Source organism: Amblyomma americanum, chromosome 2 (assembly GCF_052857255.1).
Source record: "Amblyomma americanum isolate KBUSLIRL-KWMA chromosome 2, ASM5285725v1, whole genome shotgun sequence".
Taxonomy (NCBI): Eukaryota; Metazoa; Arthropoda; class Arachnida; order Ixodida; family Ixodidae; genus Amblyomma; species Amblyomma americanum.
In genome coordinates, this window is record NC_135498.1 from 102,873,133 (window position 1) to 102,898,540 (window position 25,408).

Sequence of the window (25,408 nt, forward strand, 5' to 3'; positions counted from 1 at the left end):
CCAAATAGATACTCAACTAAAAGCCTATTTTCCATGCACAAGAATATTAACGTTTTCAACCTCTATGTTTATAAAATATTGCGCACCTATAAAATAGAACAAAGAAGATGCATAACAAATATATCTGACAGCAGCGATTCAGTTATTTCAGTGCACGTACCCATGCCGTCGCAAAGCACACTGTCGTACCTGTAGTGAAAACAAACTATGGGCGACAAATGGTAACATTCCAACTTCCCTCACTTCTGAATAGATTAATTGCTGCAGATATTGACATAGGAAACATTAGTTGCTCTGACCTCCTCGACTACATTATTTCTGAAGACACATTTGCCTAGTATTTATAGTTCAAACATTTTTTTATGTATTGGTTGCTCTTGTTATAATCTTTATACCAGCGTTATTTTTCGTTTTTTGTTGCTTTTGTTCTTTTTGCTTTAACGCGTATTTATTTTCTACACACATTGGTGATTGTGTATTTGTCTGTTCAAAGAAGTGCCGTCGCATGCCACTGCCCACTTACTGTCCAGGGGTGGGGACCTTCTCAAGCGATAACCGCTCTTATTTCCATCCCCCAACACTGTATGGTGATGGAAATAAATAATAATTATTATTATAACTACGACACTTAAACCAGCCTTCTTCAAGAACTCAAATGACAACAAAGACGTATCAGACGTTATATTGCCGTGCTTTCCTGCCTCATAGCCATCGTTCAGTTGGTGAAACTAAAATCGAAGCAGCGCCAAAAAGACATTCAATTACAAATTACTTAGCGGTCGTTCGCGAATATCACGAAGTGATCTGTGAGCATCAGTGTCTAACGCATCGTTCGGAATAGGAAAACACGTAAGCAAAAATGTGGTGTCTACAGTCCTTAAGGCCACCTCTGGCGCATTACATAGCGAGGACGAGCAGAACAAGATAAATACAATGCTAGAACAATACCATGCAACATACAATCAGACGGGTGCAACTGAGTACATCTAAATGATGCGATAGAATGCTGATCTTTCACAGTAGCAGAAACGTTGAATACCTACTCTTTGTTAGGCCCAACTGTCACTGGATAGCTTGCTGAGGAAGCTTAATAGGTTTGTAATAATATTGAAAGAGATTTCAAAGTATTATGAATTTGAATTGAAACGAGCTAAAAAATGACAGTTATGAAAAGAATTTGAACCTAACAAAAGAATATCCTGGTTGGAATGATAAAACTATGCAGATATTCGCACACCGGAGTCAGAACATGCCCCCTAGTGTTCGCACCCAAAGCGAGGAGAACTGGAACTGAGAGAAAGAGCCCTAACATAGCGAGGGGAATCTTAAGCCCGTATCTTCCGATTCCCCTGGTGCTGCGCCTCCAAACTGTCCTCATCGTACCATAAGTCATTTCAGGTGTTTGTGCCTCACCAAAACGAATAGAAACACTTCGAGCAAAGTGAGAACGGGCGTTTCAAGACTGCTTTTCATAAAAACAGATAATTTTCTTCTATTTTAGTGTCAGATAATGGCAATGCTTAGTGAACGAGCCAGTTACAAAAGACGAAAAGGGCAAGCCGCATCTCCGGAGCGCAAACTCGCACTGCGCTCACAGCGGATCTGACCTCAGATTTCCCTTTTTTTTTCGTAGCCCTTTGATATTTTGTAGTTTTCCTCGCTCTCGTGATGCCCGCAGTTTCTGTATTTCCTTCTGAGCAAGCACATGCGATTGTCAGTCTGCATGAAGCACCGAAACACGCACAACACCACTGAGGAGGAAGAAGAAGAAGAAGCTGACTGCGGTGAGTAAGACCGCCTTGTAATTCGCAATGCGTTCTATACTTCTTTAAAGAGCCGCTGTATAAAATGTGATCTTGCACTGTCGTTTACACGATGCTTTCGGCGTCCCTGCCAACATACGTCTGCGGCAAAACGCTAAAGCACCCTTTCTATTCTTCCATTGGCCGCCGCGGTGGCTGAGCACCATGGTTATGGCGCTCGGCTGCTGGCCCGAAAGACGCGGGTTCGATCCCGGCCGCGGCGCTCGAATTGCGATGGAGGCGAAATTCGAGAGGCATGTGCACTGTGCGATGTCAGTGCACGTTAAAGAACTCCATGTGGTCGAAATTTCCGGTGCCCTTCACTACGGCGTCCCTCATAGCCTGAGTCGCTTTGGGACGTTAAACCCTCATAAACCATAAAACCAAACCTTATTCTTCCATTGCTGAAACACTCACTGCGCTTAAGCTTCCCTGAGGCCCACCCATAGCACAAACTACAGCGTACAGGTTGCGCGTAAGGGAAGATCCGTATGCTGCCTTCCGGAAGGGTAATAGGAGTTGGGGTACCGTATACAAAATGGCTTTCTTTCGAGAGAAAGCGGCAGGTCATTGCGGTTTTACCATTGTTCGCTCAGGGAAAGATGACAGTTGCTACAGTCACCACAGTTTCTAGAATTAACGCGGCTACGTGCATGTCTTTGCATTTTTGGTGCATTTCTTCCTCATTGATCCTGAACACTTGTCCGGTCAAGAAAATATTTTCTGTTTCTTCCAACGATTCTTCACTACACCTGGTTCGTTAGCGGTCCCTGCCAATTGACATTATGCACCCTCTCTGTTTCGTTTGCTGATTACGCTAGCCGACAAATTGTCAGAGTATTTGCCTTTGTCACATATTATCGAGAAGTCATCGTTACTATTCTCACAAGTGCTCACGTGTTGACAAAAGCAGACAGGAACCTTCGCGTGAGGAATCACATACGTCGGCTTACATTGGAACAAGAAAGGCAAGAATGCAACGCTTGTCCCACAGATCTCTTGCCTCCCGTCTTTCTGGCTTCTGCGCTGTCTCAGGAAACACTGTGCCGTGGCAGTCCAGCACAAGTTCTCTATAAAGTTCCAAGCGCCTGTGCATATTTGAATAAGATGAACTTGTATCCTAAGCAAACTTAAGGCAGTGATAACCAGCCCGTTTTATAACTTAGTATCTTTCTCTCATGGGTCCGCGTGCGTGCATCACACCTACTGCTTTCTCGTTATCGCGCAGTTCAGGCTACGAGTTAGGTATTTCCAGTCAGCTGCTTTACCTCTATTGGAAATACAAGTCATAACTGAAGAATCCACACCGCTGGCGTTCAGCTGCCACAGAACCCCCGGGACGCCTCCCTTTATGAGCCAACGTAGGAACGAGGCCGCGGTGAGCAGCGATCCGGGACCCCCGACCACCGGGAGCAACGGCGCCACCATGGAGGCTGCGGGGCCCGTGTGCCGCGTCTGCACGCGGGGGCCCGGAGGCAGCGAGGGCGAGGGGCCACTGATTGTTCCCTGCTCGTGCCGGGGCTCGATCGGCTTCACGCACAAGAAGTGCCTGGAGGAGTGGCTTCATCAGCGGGACACGGACCAGTGCGACGTCTGCATGCACCGCTTCACCCTGCGTCGCCGGCCTCCGGTGAGCTGGTCACGTCATAATGCGAGGCGGAGGCTGAAGGCGTCTATGACATATGTGCGGGAAAGTGGGGTAAATCCTAATTCAGTATACTGAAGAGTTATTTCCTTAAATGAAATAATTGAAGGGTAATATTTCTAATCCCAGCTTACCTGGCGATAAATTATGCTCGAAGTAGTACAGATAGTGTGTCACCGTGCACTATCTGACGTCAACTTTCCTTGTTGTGCGTAATCATAGGTAGATAGCAGTACTGGTTCATAATTTTTTTAATATTTTTGTCACTGCGCACTTTTTCATTACCACACATTTTCATTTCCCGTTTATATGCGTCTTCGAGCTTCTAGATGCTCATACTTTGGTGCAGTGAAAAGATGGTTTTATTCTTATTAAGTATATTACTAATATTTTCCTTCGTAGCTGATAACCACGTTAAGAACGGTTTTGTACAATGGCACCTCTTTTTAAGGCACGAATTACAGCCTTAAAGAAACACTGAATACTAAGTCAGATTAAACTGATAGGTTGGCATCACCTGATGTCATTTGTTCCGAAAATAATGCTTTTTATAAGCCAAGGAATTGCGTGAAAGCAAAGTACACGCGTCGCCACCTTCTTGAATATTCGTACTGCCGCTACTGGTGACGTATGCACCAGCTTTCTGGAGGTAGGCTATTTCACCGTCTCGATGGGCAATTACCGTCGAAATGCCCGGAAAGCAGCGCGGCGAACATAGACGACAGTATGAAGTCTCGTAATTGCAACATCTCAAAACATACGCCGGAGAGAAAGGATAGTGACAAACGCGAGCTTTTAATATTTCGCCTCGCATTCTGTGCACACCCTGGCTGCGCGTAGCCGTCGCATGCAGCAAGTTCAGAACCGCAAGCTGCGCGTAACGGCATTCACGCTCTGTGTGCTTGCTACGTGGTCTGTGAAGCGATTTCGCTCTTACTTCATCCGTCGAATCGGCAGGTTTAGGTGTTCTGCGGCCGTTGTGAAAATGCAAGCGTTTGTTCCTTTGTTCCTTTGTACGAGCTCATGGAGACACATGCATGCATCCACGAACGAAGCGCGATGCGGGCGCGTGGTCTGCCATGTTTTTTGCTTAGTGAAAATGCGAATATGCTTTTGGATCTGCTGAAAAATATCTTTATTAGTGTCATATGGACGCACCATTAGCTCATTTGGCCCATTAAAGAAAAGTTTCCAGCGCGGGTAATCATGCACTGAGACACAGCGGCAGGTGTAGTGCTGGTTGGTCAACGTGAGCGCGAAGTGTCACCAGTACATTAGGAGCCTGCAAGTCAAGGCAGGGCTTTCAGCAAGAAAGACGTTCAGCCAGTTACTGCGGGTTCGTCAAGATTATGCATGCGTCGCCTGCCGACAGCTATGTCCGGAAGGCAGCAGACTACATTTTGATGGAACGTGCCCTGGTGGTTTCCGCTTACAACCCACAGGAAGCAATTTCGACTACTGATCCGGAGTTCCCGGGTTCGAACCCGACCGCGGCGGCTGCGTTTTTATGGAGGCAAACTGCTAAGGCGCCCGTGTGCTGTGCGATGTCAGTGCACGTTAAAGATCCCCAGGCGGTCGAAATTATGCCGGAGCCCTCCACTACGGCACATATTTCTCTCTCTCTTCTTTCACTCCCTCCTTTACCCCTTCCCTTACGGCGTGGTTCAGGTGTCCAAAGATATATGAGATAGATACTGTGCCATTTCTTTTCCGCGAAAACCAATTATTATTATTATTATTATTATTATTATTATTATTATTATTATTATTATTATTATTATTATTATTATTATTATTATTATTATTATTATTATTATTATAAACATCAACGACCACAGCAGAGTCAATCACAAGGATTGTCTGCGATCATACTGCGTAGTTAGTCAATAAACACGCGATAATCGACAGCACAGTGCACCGCTTGATGAGAAATGTGCATACAATAGTTACTCGGATGTAGTGTGTAATTAAATACGTTAGAGCGCGACTGCTGCTACCATGCTTTTGACTATTTCTCGTAACTTACATGCACACTTCACGACAGCGCACAACGCATCGATGAACCCGCTAGCGTTATCGTCGGTGATGTATGCCTGCTTTAGCGCGATCAGCAGTTTCTTCTGCACTGTGTGGCCGCCCTCGATAACTTCACGCAGTTTCTTTCGCACCCACGGAGCCAACTTCTAGCGCATGCGCGCGTTGCAACGAGACGCATGCGCACGCGATGCAGCGGAGATCCCCGATCGAAATAGTGGGAGGCTGAAGCGGCCTGCACTTGCCCCATGCCGCCCTGACTACTGATCTATTGACTTCCGGCTTTCGGTTTCCGGCCTTGTTTCCGGTCTTTGGCGCCTCTGACTGGTTGGATTGCAAAGACGTTATATAAATAACGTCGCTGCAGTTCTTTTTCAGGCGCTTTGAATATGGAAGGGTTTTGGGACGTTCATGTGCAGATTTGTCAGCAATGCAGCATACCTTTCTGCGCAGAAAAAGAAAACGGCGGTAGTATTTTTTAGGAATAACCTTAGTTTGCTATTTCCCTTTAGTGTCCGTTTAAGTCCAGGCGACCATCCAGAGTTGTTCCTGTACCGATTGTAAAAAGAAAAGCTATTTAATTTTAAAACGTGACAAAGGGAAAAACGCACTCTAAGTTTTAAACGTGCAAACATAATTATTGGATATTTATCCCGCATGACCTGTCGGAAGTCTACTGCAATTGAGCTTGCACCTGATTGGGCTAGCCTCTTCTAAGCGCGAAAAATTGTGAAGTTAGCCATGAGTCTTTTTTTCTAGTGAACAAGAAAGCAGTCGAAAAAAAAAACCCGAAATTATGCACTGCACATTTTTCAGAATTATGCTTCTCAACCGCCCAAGAGTCCTGGATTATCCCAAGTATTTAGCGATTGAAACTGGTTACTACTCTTATTTCAGGCAAGGTTTATGAATATTTGCTCCTCGCTTTCTTGCGACGAAATTATTTTAACAGGAAGCTGTGAGTGGGTCAGAGTGCGCTATTGCGGAAATCTTTAGAGTCTAAAGTAACGATATTGGTTTTGTTGCTTGCTCCAAACTTTTCTCTCCTGTTATCCCTCTATAGGATGGCCTGAATGTTCAATAGAAAGTCATTGATAATCGAGTGGCACAAAGAAAACATGAATAAATCTCTAAAGAGTGTCACGCAGTGCCAATACCACCAAGCGTTTTGGTCTATTTAAAGGCGCACACCATAAAACAGGAATTGAGGAAATACGAGAGAAAGAAAGGGAACAGACTTCTTTAAAGTTTAAGCCCCGCATTTTTTCCGGCGGGCAAAGACAGCTAGCTTGCCCCACATTGGCAGTGGAACCAGCTGTGTTCCGTCTGACCTGAAATCACGCCCAAAAGCTCATGTTCACGTAACGCGAATCGAACCAAATCAGATGTCAGTTCAACAAAGATTAGGAAAAAAATGTGAAACTAAAAAATGAAAAAGGTTGCCAAGAAAGCACGAGGTTGAAAAAAAATCTTGTAGCCAGGCTAAACACAAAAGCGCCGCTGTAGAAGTGCATACAGTCTTTAACGGATGTATTGAATAGAATCAGTTCTGGGTTCTGTCTAGAACCAGTCATTGTCATTCGGATATGCCCCGGAAAATATCTTGGTGCTCATGGTGTCATTATAGTCTCTACTGACTGCAAAACTGCGCAATGCCTCAATTTTGAGAGGTCCTTTCAATTTGCTCCACGCAGCCCCTGTGGCGCTTCTTTCGGAATCCCGACCACCGGACGGACATAGTCCGCATGGCGGTAAATGTGGCGTCGTGCTTGGGCGACGTCATGGTGCTGGTCTTCGCCTGGATTTACGCCAGCGGCTTCCTTGGTAGCGTGGGATGGCTCACCTACCTGTTCATCGTGGCCGTGCTGCTCTTCCAGACCGTCTTCTGGATCACCGTCGAGGTTATCCGAGCAATGTACGCCGGCGGCCAAGCAGTAAAGCAAACTACAAGCAGTCGTTATTTCCCGAAAAGATCACCCTAAAGCAGAAGCAACTGGAGGACAATGTAACCAAAAATTAGTAGGACATTTAAACTTCGCCTTTAGGGCATGACGCGATAGCGTTAATGGTTATCTGCTACGTTCTTTCTTGATTAGTAACTTCTTATTACACTCACTCATTACCATACATGGTGCACTTGCCCTTCAATGTCCCAAAGCGACTCAGGCTATGAGGAATGACGTAGTGGAGGGCTCCGGAAATTTCGACCACCTGTGGTTCTTTAACGTGCACTGATATCGCACAATACGCGGGCTTCTAGCATTTCACCTCCATCGAAATGCGACCGCCGCAGTCGGTATCGAACCCTCGCCTTTCGGGTCAGATGCCGAGCACCACAACCACTGAGCCACCGTGGCGGCTTCATTATCATACATAGGTAGGCATGCTAGACCACGTGATGCACCCCAGGGATACAAGTTCTCCCCTTAAAAAAAATCGAACGGACGTGCCTAGATAGCCTAGGGTTAGCTTGTGATTGTCTTACAACCCAATGATCATGGGCTTGATTCCAAACTAATCACCCCTATTTACCTTTTCAGCGAAATTAATTTATATCCTTCTATGTCATAATGACAACCCTTTCGACCAATCCTGAATTAGTGTGGCAGCGTGCACGGCTTTTCCTGCGAAACGTCCGCTCTAACGCTGTCACTTTAATGGTTAGGCGTGATGCCTTTTCGTCATATAGCGGGTACAAGAGGCCACTAACGGTGAAGGACCTCTCCTTCATGCCTGCGTCTGCATGAAGCTGTTTCTGTGATGGTGTCGGTGATCTGTATGGCCGCCTGGCGAACATAGGTAATGCTTCCCATTCCCACTTCACATTGATTCGAGGTGGTGACGGTGAAAAGCATTTATTCATCTATATGTACAGAGAGGTGCTCGGAGAGAGGCCCTAGTGGGTCTCGCCCCTTACAATAGAAGGCGAAGTCTCTCATTTTGGGACCTCGTTGGTCCTGAGCGCAGGTCCGCAGAAGCAGGGCTTGTGGGGCCGATAGTTCCTGGCAGCCGGGCAGACCCGCCTCCCAGTCCTCTAGGGTAGGGGAAGGGTTGATGGGGGGAGAGAATGATTTTGCCTGCATACCCAAACCATGTGAAAGGCGTCGGCCACCTCCCCACAGAGTGAGCAGCGGCCGTCAAAAGAAGAGTCAAAGTGCTTGAGAACCGCCGGGCACAGTAGGGTGTTTGTAAAGAGCCTAAGGAGAGTTCGTTCGCCAGCTTTACCCAGTCCCTTCATAGGAACTGGGTAGCGCCTGTGTGTGTGTTCGGCACGATAGTGCTCAGTAATATCTTCAAAAGAAAGAAGAGGGGCGTGATCTGGGTTAAGGTCCTCCCAAGGAACGCCTGGTACCCGGTAACTGAGTGCGCGGGCTACCTCATGGGCCGCTTCGTTACCTGACATGCCTTGGTGGCCGGGGACCCATATGATTGAACGATGAGTTGGGTCGCAGTCGTGAGTACTGTGGCGAAGAATTTGGTGAGCAAGTGGAGTCATCCAACCGAACTCAAGGTTACAAAAGGCTCCGCGAGAGTCCGTGAGGATGAATTTAGAGTCGGGATGGGAGGCTGCGAGAGCGATCGCTACCTCCTCCGCACCAGTTGAGCTGGGCGCGCTGAACGAGAGGCTGTCCACCTGTTTTCCCTCGTGTATGACTGCAGCCGTGTACCATTTTCTCCTGGGGTGGTAGGGGCCTGCAGCGTCGACGTAGCAGACGTGTTTCTTTGAGCCATAGTGGCGGTGCAAGGCATCTGCCCGCGCCTGGCACCGGCCATTATGGTCCTCCTTGTTGATCTTAGTCTGAAGGGGTCGAACGTAGAGGGCGCGTCTCCACAGTTCGGGCACTCGAACCCGTTCCATCGTATGGCGGTCATATTATATATGTTAGCGGTCCAAGAGGCGGCGACCGGACACGGTCTGGGCGAGAGACGTGTGTTGGTTAACGAGATGCGCCTCGCGAAGTTCCCGATAGGTGTTCACCATCCCCAACGCGAGCAGTCGTGCGTTGGATGTGGAGATCGGGAGGTCTAGGGCTCTCTTGAAAATTTTGCGGAGTACAACCTCCAAGCAATCATCGTCATGCTTCCGTAAGCGGAGGTAAGAAGTCGAGTACAGTACTCGACTAGTTCCGAAACCATGGGCTAGCCGCACCGCATCCTTACTTCGCAACCATCCTCGCTGGTTGGAAACGCGGCGAACAGTTCGGCCCACGTAGTCGCCCACTTTGCGGAGTTTGGCAAGGGCCGTGTCTGCCTTGCGATGCTGATTAATGAAGAGACCGAGTATTCGCAGCTCCTGCGCTTCTCGGATGGGGCCGCTGGCGAGAGAGAGCTGAGCGGAGATCTTGCATTTCGGAGCATGTCGAATATGCACAAATTCAGACTTGGACGGGGAGCACTGGAGGCTGCAGTACGTAGCACAGTGTTCTACTGCACTCGCCGCTGCTTGCACGTATTCCTCCATCTCTCCTATGTTTCCCTTAGTAGCCCAGATTATTATGTCATCGGCGTACAGTGCATGCTGAACACCGCCGACACCCGCCAGCTGTGCCGGAAGGTGCATCATGGCAATATTAAAGAGAAGCGGGGACAACACAAGGCCTTGTGGTGTGCCCCGCGTTCCCATCTCAAACGGGCCGTATTCGGTCTCTTATATGTGTATATAGGCAAAGCGGTCTGTTAAGAAATATTTGATGCAGTTGAATGTACGAGGACCGCAGCATGTCTCGCTAAGATGTTTTAATATGACGCCGTGTTTACATTGTCAAACGCATCCTTCAGATCGTGTGCTAGGACTATCTTTTCATTGTGTGGGTGTTCTATGGGTTCGAGTGCCTCGCGGCGAAGCTGTAAAAGTATGTCTTGTGCGGACTTATGAGGTCGGAAGCCGAACATGGTGTCGGCGAAGGTGTTCTTGCTCTCGAGATATTCCGAGAGGCGGTCACGGACCATCGTTTCCATCAGTTTCCTTACGCATGAAGAGAGGGAGATCGGCTGTAGGTTGTCTGTGTTTACCGGTTTCCCCGCCTTCGGGATAAAGGTTACCAATGTTGTCTTCCAATCAGGTGGCGATGAAGTGTCCCCGGTCCAAATGGCGTTGCTATATTCAAGTGGGGTCTCGTATGCCTGATCGGGGAGGTTTTCCAACATTTTGACCGTGACCTTATCCCTCCCGGGCGCCATCCCCCTGCGCATTTTGGCAAGAGCCGCGCGAAGGTCGTGAAGCTGAAAAAGCTGATCCAGTTCCGGATTATCGCTGCCTGCATACGAATAATCCTGTCCGCGCAAGTCTTGATCCTGACTGAGGTATTGTGAGAATATAAGACGTTCGCTAGCTGCTCTGTGTTTCCTTGAAAATTGTGTATCGCGCGAGTGAGGTGTTTCTGGGTTTCCGAGCGTGTCTGTGTAGGGTCTATGAGGACTCGCAAGCGGAACTGAGGGATCGCAAAGCGTGGATTGCAAAAAAAAAATTGCTGCCCACAGCATGAAACGGAAGGGCTGGAGATTGTCGAGAGGCCAGCTGCAGAGGTGTAATGCTGATGGTAGGTTAATATATGTCGCGGATGAATGCGGCGTAGATCCAAATGCCTAACACAATTTCTCTTACGATCCATGATTGTAGTTGGCGGCTGAGTGGGCTTTGGAGGTCCTGTTTACTTTTCTCTCTCGCTTTGTGATATTGCCCTGACCATACGCAGATTAAAGCAATCTCCTTCGGGTGCAGTCTAGAGAGATCATCAAACAACGTTTCCGTCTTAAACCTACCCAGGCATAGATTTTAAGTATTACTCGTTCTTTGGCAATATCGAATAATTTCTTGATATCAACTATTCTTGAAAAATAACGCGAAAAACGCTACCTTTACGTTGCTACCTAGCGGCAGTTACGTTATATATGAGACAAAGGTGTGTAGCTGCGCTAGTCAAAGACATACGTGATAACAACACAGCGCGTAATAGCACAGCTCCCCTTTCTATGTCGCCTCTTCTTGTGTCCTGTTTCTACGCTCAATTTTCTCACATTGCACAAGGACAGAGCGCTTTTACCTCTGACTCAGATTAACACTGCATGTCCTAATTTGGTAGTAATAACCCCTGATTTCTCAGGCGCGGATTCCAGCTATCCTGTCCTACTGGGCCAATGAAGGTGGAGGAAAGTGTTAGAATACCTAACTTCATGTTTCATGCTTACTTGCCACGCGCGTTGTTAGTGCAATGTTAACTTGATGTTGACGTTTGCCTGCCATACACAATTAGCAGTATATTTTCGAACATTGCTTTCACCTACGTTCTATTCGAAAGCCATGCTGACTTCGTAGTTTTTCACACGGCCGTACCATTCATGTGAGTTCACTAGTTTTGCAAGCATAAAAGAATTGTTGCTGGATTTCTGGATGCGTACTAGTAAATAAATGTTGTTGCTTGTCCTGGTTGTCCGCAGAATTTAGGATTTTCAGGGGTTTCATTGTTTCTAGAAAGTTCTCCATATATTTTAAAGTCCCATACATTTGGGTCTGCCGTGTCTGCACGCGCTGAATAACTGCGCCGGACAATCGCGTGTAGTAATCTGAAACGCAGACTGTTCACTTCTTTCGGACACTCAGCTGTGCCTAAAGGCAGATTAAGGATATCTTGCTGTTTAAAAATCCTTACATAGAACGAGTTCGATCTTAGTGCACCTACTGGCACTCGTTGTCAAACAAAAGTTGCTGCGTGTCTACAAACCAGTTGGAATTTTCGGCGATCTCATATACTGCACAGATCTACTAGGTACAGAGAGGCAGAAACCAAGAAGCTTAGCATAAAAACAAAAGGATTACGGTCAGGATTACATATATGCATTTTTGACTCTATCACAGAGGCTGGGATATGCTGGACATCACCTGCTGTCGCCCCTCGTTAGGAGTCTTGGGGGACAGCGGCAACTGTTGGCACTAACTTTGTTCTGCTCCGCCCTCCTTGAGGATCTTGACGACCTAAAATCCTGTGCTGTTGGCGTGCCCCCCACGCCATAATGGTACTGACAGTTGTCGCCTACTGTGGCTTTCAATCTAAAATAGATGGACAGGTTACATCAGCTACAAATTCTACGGCGCTGCCGATGACTGCCCCAAAAGTACTGTGGCGGAGCTTCCGAATGCCCTCTGAACAGTTGTCGCAAGAGATGTGTGAATCTCACACAGGAGGTGCACTTGGCTTTAAAAACGAATTCCGAGTAATTCTAAACAATGCAAAGACGAAAAGTTTCAGATGCACGCACACGGCAGCGCGGATGCATCAACAAAAGCTCCCAAATTTCTTGTACTCCTGCAGGGTCTAGGAGAGAGGGCGAGAGCTCTGCTTCACTCCCACTAGCTTAGTTCTCGCACAAGTGCAGACACTATTAGCTTCACCTGGATCACGTGACGCCAGGTCGCATGAATATGTCGTAAGGGCATGACCGTGCATCACACGACTCAAGCCACTCGTGCTGATTCGTTTTGGCCAGCGCAGACGAATTCAGGTCTCTTCTTTTGGTGCAAAACTCATACGCTCACCAACACGAAGAATCTAGTCACCGTGCGTACGTACGTACGATCTTGTGCCTTTGTCTAGCAACCCGAGCTTACCCGAGGTTAGCTCGGGTAGTAACTCGGGTAAGTTCGGAGTTGCGTCGCGCCAGCCGTGCGAGAGTTCGCTCGGAAAGAGCAACATGGATCGCACAATCCCTGGTGGCTGTGATATAAACCACCACCTTCCAGTGCAGTGGCGCATCGCTTGACCGTTCCGCTACTGCGCTGGTCGTAGTATAAGGCCTCGCCGCCATCTATGAATGTTAAGTAGAGAATGACCAACTTTGCATATATGGGAATGAACCCTGTAAAGATATGACGTCATACCCCTCAGGCGGAGCTTAAGTGCCCCCTCCAGTTGAAGGATGAACACTTGCTTTCGTTTAGTTACGTTACGCTTAGTTACGTTAAACACCTACGAATTTTTACTTCACACTACATCGACAGTAACACCTTCGGAACACTGTCCATAGGCCCCGTCAGTAGCTAGCAGTAATGCCTAGCTTAGCGTTTTCTAATAAAGGCACTGTTGTTTGATTGACTGCGACTAGATGTCGCCTTGGAAGCGAATGGATAAACTGATTACTAGTGGGTTAGAACCCAGCACCTACTGCTTTTCATTACACCCTGTTTTAACATGCCCCGCCGCGGTGGCTCACTGGTTAGGGCGCTCGACTACTGATCCGGAGTTCCCGGGTTCGAACCCGACCGCGGCGGCTGCGTTTTTATGGAGGAAAAACGCTAAGGTGCCCGTGTGCTGTGCGATGTCAGTGCATGTTAAAGATCCCCAGGTGGTCGAAATTGTTCCGGAGCCCTCCACTACGGCACCTCTCTCTTCCTTTCTTCTTTCACTCCCTCCTTTACCCTTCCCTTACGGCGCGGTTCAGGTGTCCAACGATATATGAGACAGATACTGCGCCATTTCCTTTCCCCCCAAAAACCAATTATTATTATTATTATTATTATTATTATTATTATTATTATTATTATTATTATTATTATTATTAACACTGCTTTCTCTTCGATTCATGCATCAGTAAAGTGTCGTGAATCACATATGAGCCTCCTTATATCGCCTATTTTGTGTCCAGGACGTGCAGCGAGCCGGTGCGCAAGTGGCGGAAGAGGACTGCTTCCATCGAGCTCCTGCTGGACGACGGCGAAGGGACTCACTCCACTCAGAGGCTGGAAAAGTCGCCTTCGCTCCTACCGCTTGCCTACCCCGCGATCCACTCACCGACCCTCCTGGTGTCCTCACCGTGAGTTCTGAGCCTTCCCAGCTGGCACTGCTCCCGGGGAAAGCTGCACTAAGTCTACTCCGATTTTTTTTTAGGAAAAGCGGAACTAAGCAAAGCCACGAACGTCTAAATGTTCACGACCCCAAGGGTCAGCCTCCCCACTCATGGGAAGAGTGGTTAAGCTGTCGGGAGCCCTTTTAACTGGCTGTAGTTACAACCTGCAGTTTATGAACACGTGTATGCAGCCACTTTAACTACTCAAAAACATTATATTGCCATTTGTTTCATGCCGGGAGGGTGAGGAAACTGGCTATACCTGTATAACTGTAATGCTAATTGTGCGCTGAATTTAACCAATCGCTGAGGTGATCGAGGTGGCCGCCTTTGACCAGGCCGAGTCAGGAAATACTTTTTTACTGGTGTCACAGTCACCTATTCTTTAAAAAAGGTGGCTGTAAACTATTGTGAAACGAATCAGCCATTTGCTGTCATATGCATTCTCTTCTCTCTTATTGTTACATATTACTTCTCCCCCTGTCCTCTATTCCTGTCCCCTCACCTCTTTCATTTCATTTCTCCATTCTGCCTGCTGTCCTTTATTTCCGCTGCCCCAGCTCAGGTGCTTCACTATCGATGGCAGATGCCGGGGCTAGCAAAAATCTTTTCCTTCCTTTTTACTATTATTTTTAATAAAACCTTCACCACCACCATCTCGTATTGCAAGCATTAATTGCAATGTGTGTGAGTAGGCTCGCCGTAAAGTGATCATCTTTATTCCAACCGTACGCAGGGCATTCCATATACTTGCAGTTTCCCTTTCCTTACGGCGCGGTTCGGGCGTCCATTGAAGGTGGCGCAGGAGACAGTTACTGCGCCATTTCCTTTAATAATAATTGCTTTTTGGAGAACGGAAATGGCGCAGTATCTCTCTCATATATCGTTGGGCACCTGAACCGCGCCGTTAGGGAAGGGGTAAAGGAGGGAGTGAAAAAGAAAGGAAGAAAGAGGTGCCGTAGTGGAGGGCTCCGGAATAATTTCGACCACCTGGGGATCTTTTACGTGCATTGACATCGCACAGCACACGGGCGCCTTAGCGTTTTGCCTCCATAAAAACGCGGCCGCCGCGGTCGGGTTCGAGCCCGGGAACTCCGGATCAGTAGCCGAGCGCCCTAACCACTGAGGCCACCGCCGTGGGTGCGCCATTTCTTTTCCTCAAAAACCAATTTTTGCTGTGCGATGTCAGTGCACGTTAAAGATCCCCAGGTGGTCGAAATTATTCCTGAGCCTTCCACTACGGCACCTATTCTTCCTTTCTTTCACTCCCTCCTTTATCCCTTCCCTTTCGGCGCGGTTCAGGTGTCCAAAGATATATGAGACAGATACTGCGCCATTTCCTTTCCCAAAAATCAATTATTAACCCGACCGCGGCGGCTGCGTTTCGATGGAGGCGAAACGAAACGCTAAGGCGCACGTGGGCTGTGCGATGCCAGTGCACGTTAAAGATCCCCAGGTGGTCGAAATTATTCTGGAGCCCTCCACTACAGCACTTCTTTTTTCCAGCCGCCGCGGTGGCTGAGTGGTTATGGCGCTCGGCTGCTGGCCCGAAAAACGCGGGCTCGATCCCGGCCGCGGCGGTAGAATTTCGATGGAGGCGAAATTCTAGAGGCCCGTGTACTGTGCGACGTCAGTGTGCGTTAAAGAACCCCAGGTGGTCGAAATTTCTGGAGCCCTTCACTGCGGCGTCCCTCATAGCCTGAGTCGCTTTGGGACGTTAAACCCTCATAAATCGAACGAAACTTCCTTTTCTCCTTTCTTTTTTCACTTTCCGTTATCCGTTCCCTTACGGCGCGGTTCAGCTGTCCGCCGATATGTGAGACAGATGCTTCCCCATTTCCTTTCCCGAAAAATTGCTGATGGCCTACCTCTGTTAGGCAAGGATATACGTAGCGAAAGCGCGGAGACTTCTGCATCGGAAGGATGCATTCACTAGATGCGCCTTTATTCACAGTTAAAACTTCAGCCGTCGTGGCAGAGTGGTAGCGTCTGTCTCAAACGCCAAAAGCCCTGGCTCGATTCCAAGCCTCGGCACAGGTTTTCTTTTTATTCAGTGAATGTGCGGGGGCCTTCAGTGGCTCCCATAGACGCTGGTTAGGGCGCTCGACTACTAATCCGGAGTTCCCGGGTTCGAACCCGACCGCGGCGGCTGCGTTTTTATGGAGGAAAAACGCTAAGGCGCCCGTGTGCTGTGCGATGTCAGTGCACGTTAAAGATCCCCAGGTGGTCGAAATTACTCCGGAGCCCTCCACTACGGCACCTATTCTTCCTTTCTTTCACTCCCTCCTTTATCCCTTCTCTTACGGCGCGGTTCAGGTGACCAAAGATATATGAGACAGATACTGCGCCATTTCCTTTCCCTAAAAACCAATTATTATTATTATTATTACGCCGCCACCGAATATGTTGGTTAGCGGTTATGCGCAGGCTCTGTTTAGGCGCGTTTATACTCCGGCGTAACTTGCGCGCGCGCGCTGCACGGCGACGTCACGTCGGCAAAAGCGAGACCCTCTATACTCCAACTGCGCTTGACCGCAGACGCGTTCGGCGGCTTCGGCGCACTCAGACCGCACTGGCGGAGACTTGGAGCATGTCTTTATTTCGCGCCGAGTGCGCCAGCCGCCGCCGGCGCGTCCAGACCGGTTCGGCGCCGCGGCGAGGCGCGCGTTATGACGTCATGTGCCTCCTCGGAGCACTGCCACACTGAAATTACAAGTTCGTGGCAAGTGAAGACCCGCCGCGGTGGCTCAGTGGTTAGGGCGCTCGACTACTGATCAGGAGTTCCCGGGTTCGAACCCGACCGCGGCGGCTGCGTTTTTATGGAGGAAAAACGCTAAGGCGCCCGTGTGCTGTGCGATGTCAGTGCACGTTAAAGATCCCCAGGTGGTCGAAATTATTCCCGAGCCCTCCACTACGGCACCTCCTTCTTCCTTTCTTCTTTCACTCCCTCCCTTCCCTTACGGCGCGGTTCAGGTGTCCAACGATATGAGACAGATACTGCGCCATTTCCTTTCCCCAAAAACCAATTAAAATTAAAAAAGTGAAGCTTTCGCTTTAAAATTATTATGATTAATTGGTTTTTGGAGAAAGGAAATAGCGCAGTATCTGTCTCATATCGTTGGACACCTGAACCGCGCCATATGGGGAGGGATAAGGGAGGGAGTGAAAGAAGAAAGGAAGAAATAGGTGCCGTAGTGGAGGGCTCCGGAATAATTTCGACCACCTGGGGATCTTTAACGTGCACTGACATCGCACAGCACACGGGCGCCTTAGCGTTTTTCCTCCATAAATGCGCAGCCGCCGTGGTCGGGTTCGAACCCGTGAACTCCGGCTCAGTAGTCGAGCGCCCTAACCACTGAGCCACCGCGGCGGGTGAAGCATTCGCTTTAAAACCAATTTTCAATTTTCTACAATACGGCACCTCTTTCTTCTTTCACTCCCTCTTTCATCCCTTCCTGTATGTCTCGGTTCTGGTGTTTACCGAAAAGTGAGCAATTACATTTAAAGTTAGTTTCCTTTTCAGAAACCAATTTTCGATTCCCTTGCAATCGCGCTTTCCCCCTAATTACAACGAAGGTTGCACGAGGCACAAGGCACACGCTGCGTGGCACATGGTGGTCGCCTTGCGGTAAGTTCGGCTGCTGACACCGAGCACGCAGGTGTCATGAAAATTGTTTTTGAGGAAAAAAATGACGCTGTAACTGTCTCACATATCTCGGTGGACACCCGAACCGCGCTGTAAAAGACGAAAAAGGATAATAATAAGAAGAAACTTATTTTTCATTGATGTAGGAGGCCCCTACTCCTCGACCCTGGCATGCACGCTCAAGGGACGGGGGCCGGGGCCTCCGCGACTAAAGACAGACGAAATTAGTGATTCTTCGCGGCTCCGTCACCAGGCGGATGACTTATTGATGTTCGGCGGGGAATCGCTTCGCAGCAAAGCCTCCCTGGCACCTCTACTTTAGTTTTCTTCCTGACGCCTGGTGACTGAGGACCTCCCCAGATTATATGATCGAAAGTACCCCTTTCTCCGCAGATTTTACATTTAACATCAGGTTTATCTTCTGTTCGCGTGAGGAACAGCCCGACTGGATTTGGGAAATTCCCAGCCTGCAGCCGTCGCCAAGGGACAGTCTCTCTGTTGCATAAAGTTCAGTCCGGCGGTGGCAGAGACAATCTTCGAATTCTATAGTGCCCGTCGATTTCAGTGTAGGTTTTCGCACTCTCATCCATTCCCCGACAATTGGGTGGCTCTCGGTTGCCCGAAGTAGAGAGCTCAGACCAACTCGTGTGCTACCTCATTGCCTGGGACTGATCCGGGTGCGAGGGTCCAGATTCTCGTAATTTTAGGATTCAATTCAGATCATCAAAATTCTAGCCGTAAGGGAAGGGATGAAGGAGGGGTGAAAGAAGAAAGTATACCGCGAATAACGCGATTACACTGATGTCGACTCTACGCGGCTTTTGTAATCAAGTCCCCACGTTAGCTTCTTCTCAAGGTTTGTAGCCTTGAAGAGAGCATCTGAGATGTAGAGAACGTCGCGACCGGACCATTGCATCGCTCCTTTAACGATGAAAATTAAAATTGGTTTTTGAGGAATGGAAATGGCGCAGTAATGGTCTCACATATCTCGGTGAACGCCCCCGCCGCGCTGTAAAGGAATGGATAAAGGAGGGAGTGAAAGAAGAAAGGAGGGAAGAGTTGCCGTAGTGGAGGGCTCCAGAATAATTTCGGCTCGGCTAATGATCCGGTGTATCCAAGTTCGAACCGGACCGCGGCGGCCGCGTTTCGATGGAGGCAAAAACGCAAAGGCGTCCGTGTGCTGTGCGATCTCAGTGCACGTTAAAGATCCTCAGGTGGTCGAAATTATTCCGGAGCCCTCCACCTGACATAACCTTGGACACCTGAGCTAACCTTGGTCGGTAGGGGCATCACCGCTATATGGTGCAACACCGGGAAAGACCTAGGTAGCGATCATAGAATACTAGAGATTATAATTGAGAATGGCCCACCGGTCATCAGTAAGAGGACCGTTGAGACCATACATTGGGATACGTTTAGAAGTATCAGGTCACGACAGGACTCGATAAGCGATATTAACGATTGGATATTAACGTGGAAACTACTCCAACATCTATTAGATCCAAAAAAAAAACAAAATCGGAGGCTCGACAGCAGCTTCAAAAGCTGGTGTATAAATATGAAGGTCCGACAAAGGAACTTATAGCCGAGGTTAGGGATCACTACCTCAGCTGTTCTGGAGTTGAGAGTCTCCCTGAATACGCGGGCTCGGAAAACCCGGATTTGGACAGTCCCATCACTGTAGGGGAAGTGAGGGCTGAGCTTAACCGCGTAAGAACTAAAACGGCTGCCGGGCCGGACCAAATCAACAACAGGATGCTCAGGAATCTTGACGACGGTCCCATTCGGAATCTTACAACCTGTACGCAAGAATGCTGGGACAAGGGAGAGATACCGCAAGCATGGAAAACTGTGAACCAGGTCTTCATTCTGAAGACAGGGAAGAAGCTCAGCTTTGAGCATCTCAGACCCAATTCCATCACATCTTGCGTTGGAAAATTGATTGAGCACGTAATTCAATCTAGACTGAATAGATTCATGGAATCCATGAATAGATTCATGGATTCATGAATCGGCATGCGATGTCATACTACAGCTGAAGGAGCAGGTAATCGATAAAAGACTGTTGATACTAGAATCATTGTGGGACTGGACGTCTACAAAGGTTTTGATGTGTTAAACACGTAGCCATAGTTGAGAGCCTCAGCGCTCTAAATATTGGAGTCAAGACATATAACTACGTAACAGACTCTCTCTCTCAAATCGCACTGCCACCATCAGCCTGGGCGGACAATCACTCGAAAACATTGGATTCGGGAATAGAGGGACGGCCGCAAGGGTACGTTCTCTCTCCGGCCCTGTTTAATGTAGCGATGATTGTGCTTCCAGGGCAGCTGGACGGAATAACAAATCTGCATCACGCCATATATGCGGACGATTTGACGCTGTCGGTGAGCAGGGGGTAGCGATGGACAGATTGAAAGCGCACTTCAGAGAGCCTTAGATGTAATAAAGAAATTTCTTGCCGATTGGGTTAAAATGCTCGCAGAAAGATCACAGCCTCTTTTTCTGTCATCTCAAAAATGAAGAGAAACAGTCCCTTTTGCAAGGGTTGTGAAAATTTTTTACGAGTGAATGGCAATGCCATTCCGAAGGTAGACAGTATTCGAGTCCTAGGGCTGCTCATACAAGCTAATGGCAAAAACACAAAAACTATGATGAGACTTGAAGCGAGTACCAGCCAGACATGCCGTCTACTAAAGCGCATTTCTAACAAGCATGCGGAGATTAAAGAGGCCAGTCTTTTGAGATTGGTTCAGGCTTTCGTCATAAGCCGAGTGCTATATGTTGCCTCTATCTCAAACTGGCCAAAGCAGAAAAGGACAAAATTGAAATCATAATAAGAAAAGGAATCAAAACCGCACTAGGTCTTCCTCTGAACACTTCGACGGTGAACATTCTAAGGCTAGGTGTCTCCAAGATTCTGAATGAGCTCATAGAAGCCGCCACGGTGGCGCAGCATTAAAGGCTTTTAAAAACCAAAACTGGAAGAAAAATCATGAAGGAGTGTCTGGGGTTCGAACCTTCGGAGTGTTCAAAGCGGACAGATAACATACCTAGAGCAAACAAGGATAGACTCAAAATTCCACCGCTGCCAATGAACATGCATCCGATATTTCACGAAGGTAGACGCAAAGATAGGGCTCTGGCCCTACAGGGAAAATTTCAAGGTAGATCCGATGTGCTCTACACGGACGCTGCCGAATACGATCGCAAGGCAGCACACACAGCGGTAGTGGTTCGTGAGAGTGGAGACCCGGTCTCGTGCTGCACCGTTAAAAACACAAGTGCGACTGAGGCAGAAGAAGTTGACATTGCTCTGGCAATAGTACAGAGCGGTACAAGGGTGATAGTCAGTGACTCTAAGACAGCCATTAAGAATTGTGATATGGGCAGAACCTGTGCTGCAGCCGCCAATATTCTGAGAGAAGGGCAAGTACCATCAGAGCTAATCTCACTGATCTAGTCCCCAGCTTATCAGGGCCTGTGGGGGAGCGAAAAGGCGCACGCGACCTCCTGAGGGCTCACTTTCCGGTCGATCCCCGCTGACGCGCCGCCTCCACGCGAGGAACACCTCCCATTGGGTGACGAACTCACAGCATTCCATGAAATCACTTCTCATTATAAGCTCGGTCGTAAGACCTATCCAGCAGCAGATAAACAGCTCAGTAGGAAAGAGGAAATCATGTGGAGGAAATTGCAAACCGGGGAGTTTCCAAACCCTCAACTGTACAGTAAATGACATCCAGAAGTCATTAATCCTAGATGTACGCACTGCAATAGCATTGCAGATCTATCCACATGGTCTGCTCCTGCCCTTTCTATAACTACCCAAATAGTGATGCACAATCCTAAAAGACTTATTGCTCAACCACAAAGCAGAACAACGCAGTCATAGGTCTCGCCCTGACCGCCGCCGAGTCCCAAGGGATTCCGGCCGACGGTTAAGGGAACGAAAGGGGGTTTAGGCTATAGCCTTCTCCCCTCATTTTTGACGTGCGCAAATTAGTTATTTCTCTCTCTCTCTCTCTCCGGAGCCCTCCACTACGGCACCTCTTTCTTCCTTTCTTCTCTCAGTCCCTCCTTTAACCCTTCCTTTACGGTGCGGTTGAGGTGTCCGCTGAGATGTGAGACAGATACTGCGTTGTCTCCTGTAATAATAATAATTGGTTTTTGGGGAAAGCAAATGGCGCAGTATCTGTCTCATATATCGTTGGACACCTAAACCGCGCCGTAAGAGAAGTGATAAAGGAGGGAGTGAAAGAAGAAAGGAAGAAAGAGGTGCCGTAGTGGAAGGCTCCGGGATAATTTCAACCACCTGGGGATCTTTAACTTGCACTGACATCGCACAGCACACGGGCGCCTTAGCGTTTTTCCTCCATAAAAACGCAGCCGCCGCGGTTTGGTTCGAACCCTGGAAATCCGGATCAGTAGCCAAGCGCCCTAACCACTGAGCCACCGCGGCGGGTCCATTTCCTTTCCCCAACAACCAACTTCAATTTCACTACCTGGGGATCTTTAATATTCACTGACATCGCAGAGCACAAGGGCGCCTTTTGCGTTTCGCCTCCATCGAAACGCCTTGCGGGAATTTTAGAGCGAAAGCTTTACTCCTCGGGGTACAACTTCCGATTTCGATGTGGATGAGACGACAGACAGTTTTATCAGAGAGTATTTGTGTCTTCGCTCCGCTTAGGGTACCCGCTTAACCTTACCGGAGCGTTGGCTGTAAAACAGCTTTTTAGTGAAGCGGTGATAAAAAAGTTGAACCAGACGATAACAAAAAAGTTTTATTTTTCCGCCGCACTTCAAAAAAATATTTTTGCTCGTGAACATTTTATAAAATGTGAAGTAAAAAACATACGTTGTTTTTTGGACAGACGTTTGTTCATTTTCTTATGCGCATATGTTCCCCAAACGCAGAGGTTGTAGAATGGGGTTTTACGCAACCACCTCGCGCAAAGGCACAAATCTTCCTCAGCGCGAAACGTCTTTCTTATAGGTTTGCGCCTAGAAACGCCTGTGTGTTCTGCAGAGGTTGCGGCACATGCGACAGCATCAAGAATGATTTGCATGCGTCAGGCTGGTCGCCCCGTTCCGCACTCCGCTAGCACTGCATACGAGCGGAGCAGAAGTGCCGGTCCGCTGGCGCGCTCCCGTCTGAGCGGAGCGGAAGCGCAAATACGCTCTGCTAAAGCTGTCTATAATGACCTTCAGTGCCTCGCAATCTCAAACCGAACTGCGTGGGGGTATGGCCCAAGCTATGGTGGTATGACCAAGTGATCATACGGTTATGACCATTGAGTACCTGACCTTGTCCTTGACATTTGATTTGAGACGGTGGAGGCCATGCTTAACAGAGCTTTCGCTTTTATAACTAGATTCAAGCCACGTTGAAGCACGGGCATTTTCTTTTTGTTTTGCAGGCTTAGCAATTAAACTCTATGCTTCGGCATCCCTTTCAGAAAGCGGGGCAAGGAAGCGGCGACTCCGGATCGAGTTTCAACCAAGCGGACCCCTTTGACGTCCGCGAGAGGAAGCATCTCCGCGGACAACGCTGTCAGAGGGGCGCCCAGAGAGGAGACGCGGCCGCTGCGGAACACGCTATGAGGGCGCTGAGGCGCTGAGGCCCCACAGTTGCTTTCCGAACTGCGTCTTGTGTACATTAGCGGTACAGAGCACGCCACTTTTGCAACGTGCGCGCGTTCACACCAAGTTTTTAACCACATTGTCAATGCGGATACTGTTTCCTTTGTAATTGTAAAAAAAAAAAAAAAGACCTCGCCTAGTGTCCGAGGCGCACTGAGTCTCTCCTACACGTTATTCTGAGGAGGAGCCATTCTTTTTTGTTGCATAATAAACGCCCATTGGGACAACCATAGCCCAGCGCACAGTATGCAGTTCATCGTCCCGTTGGGCTACTAATGACGCGCGCAACCTGGACACATTTCTTATTGTGTAAATAGTTTGTGTATATTACCTCTCCCATAATCCTCTCTTCCTGTCCTCTCACCTCTTTCATTTCATTTCTCGATTCTGTCTGATATCCTTTATTTCCGCTAACCCAGCTCAGGTGCTTCAGTATCGATGGCAGATGCCGGGGCTAGCAAAAATATTTTCCTTTTTATTATTATTTTAATAAAACACATTTACTACTACTCCCGTTGAGGCGACACTTAATTGTCTTACCCAATGTACGCGAGTGTGTGCGTGTTTTCTTCTTTTTTAAAGCGAAAGCATTATTACAGCAGCCTGCGAGCAATTTCGGCTCGTCGCACACTTCATGCCGTAGCCGACCTTGAGCCGCCGTTGCCTAGCAACGCCGCAGCCGCGCTCCAACAAATGGCGCCGCCATCGACGCCGCTCCCATTACCGCTCGCTCGCTCCACCAGACGTGCTCCGCTGGGCCAGATGGAGAGGAGGTATTGCCTCACGGGGTGTGTGTATATATATATATATATATATACAGACAAGGTAAAGGAGATGAGGGACTCGTTTTTGATAAACTTATGAAGGGAGCCAACAGTCACCGAAACAAAGGTGCATAGGGGAATGTTTAATTTTTTTTAATGTGTAGTGGTAATCACAGGGTTAATAATACTTAAATTAATCTATCGCTTAAATAAAATTACTTATAAAGCAGCAGAAAAAACAACCATGCCGCAGGTGGGATCCGAAACCACCACCTCCGAAAGAGCACCGGACGCGATATTCGGAGGTCGTGGGTTCGGAGGTCGTGGGTTCGGATCCCACCGGCGGCATGGTAGTTTTTCTGCTGCTTTATATAATTTTTTTTTAAGCGATAGAATAATTTAAGTATTATTAACACTGTGATTAGCACTACACATTAAAAAAAATTAAACATTCCCCTATGCACCTTGGTTTCGGTGACTGTTGGCTCCCTTCATAAGTATATATATATATATACTATATATATATATATATATATATATATATATATATATAGAGAGAGAGAGAGAGGGGTATTGCCTCACGGGGTGTATATATATATATATATATATATATAGTATATATATATATATATATATATATAATATATATATATATATATATATATATATATATATATATATATATATATTCACCAGCGCTGGTGAACATTCTCAAGGCTCGCGTACACCAAATAAACAAATACCCACGAGAGCAGCAGATTGGACAGCCGTCGCCGTAGCTCAGTTGGTAAGAGCACCGGACGCGATATTCGGAGGTCGTGGGTTCGGATCCCACCGGCGGCATTGTTGTTTTTTGTGCTGCATGATAAGTAATTTTCTTTAAGCGATTAATTAATCTAAGTAATATTATTTAACTGACAAGCACAACACATTAAAAAATAGTAATAACGGTCCCCTATGCACCTTGGTTTCGGTGACTGTTGGCTCCCTGCTTAAGTTTGTCAAACGGGCCTCTCATTTACTTTAC

General features: G+C 47.9%; 1 protein-coding gene and 1 pseudogene across 1 annotated transcript; both read left to right on the forward strand.

The window, feature by feature from the left end:
• The first annotated feature begins 3,128 nt into the window (after positions 1–3,128).
• LOC144118888 (E3 ubiquitin-protein ligase MARCHF2-like) lies at positions 3,129–23,736 on the forward strand. Its single transcript, XM_077651674.1, has 4 exons — positions 3,129–3,432; positions 7,176–7,396; positions 14,122–14,289; positions 23,434–23,736. Exons 1-4 carry the CDS (start codon positions 3,154–3,156, stop codon positions 23,576–23,578), a joined length of 813 nt encoding a protein of 270 aa, XP_077507800.1. The 5' UTR covers positions 3,129–3,153; the 3' UTR covers positions 23,579–23,736.
• Positions 17,934–21,916, forward strand: LOC144118496 (uncharacterized; annotated as a pseudogene).
• Positions 23,737–25,408: the final 1,672 nt, after the last annotated feature.

Coding starts and splice junctions, on each gene's coding strand:
- LOC144118888 (XM_077651674.1), top strand. CDS start 3,154: ATGAGCCAACGTAGGAACGAGGCCGCGGTGAGCAGCGATCCGGGACCC. Junction 7,397..14,121: donor GTCGAGGTTATCCGAGCAAT/GTACGCCGGCGG, acceptor TTTTGTGTCCAG/GACGTGCAGCGAGCCGGTGC. Junction 14,290..23,433: donor ACCCTCCTGGTGTCCTCACC/GTGAGTTCTGAG, acceptor CATCCCTTTCAG/AAAGCGGGGCAAGGAAGCGG.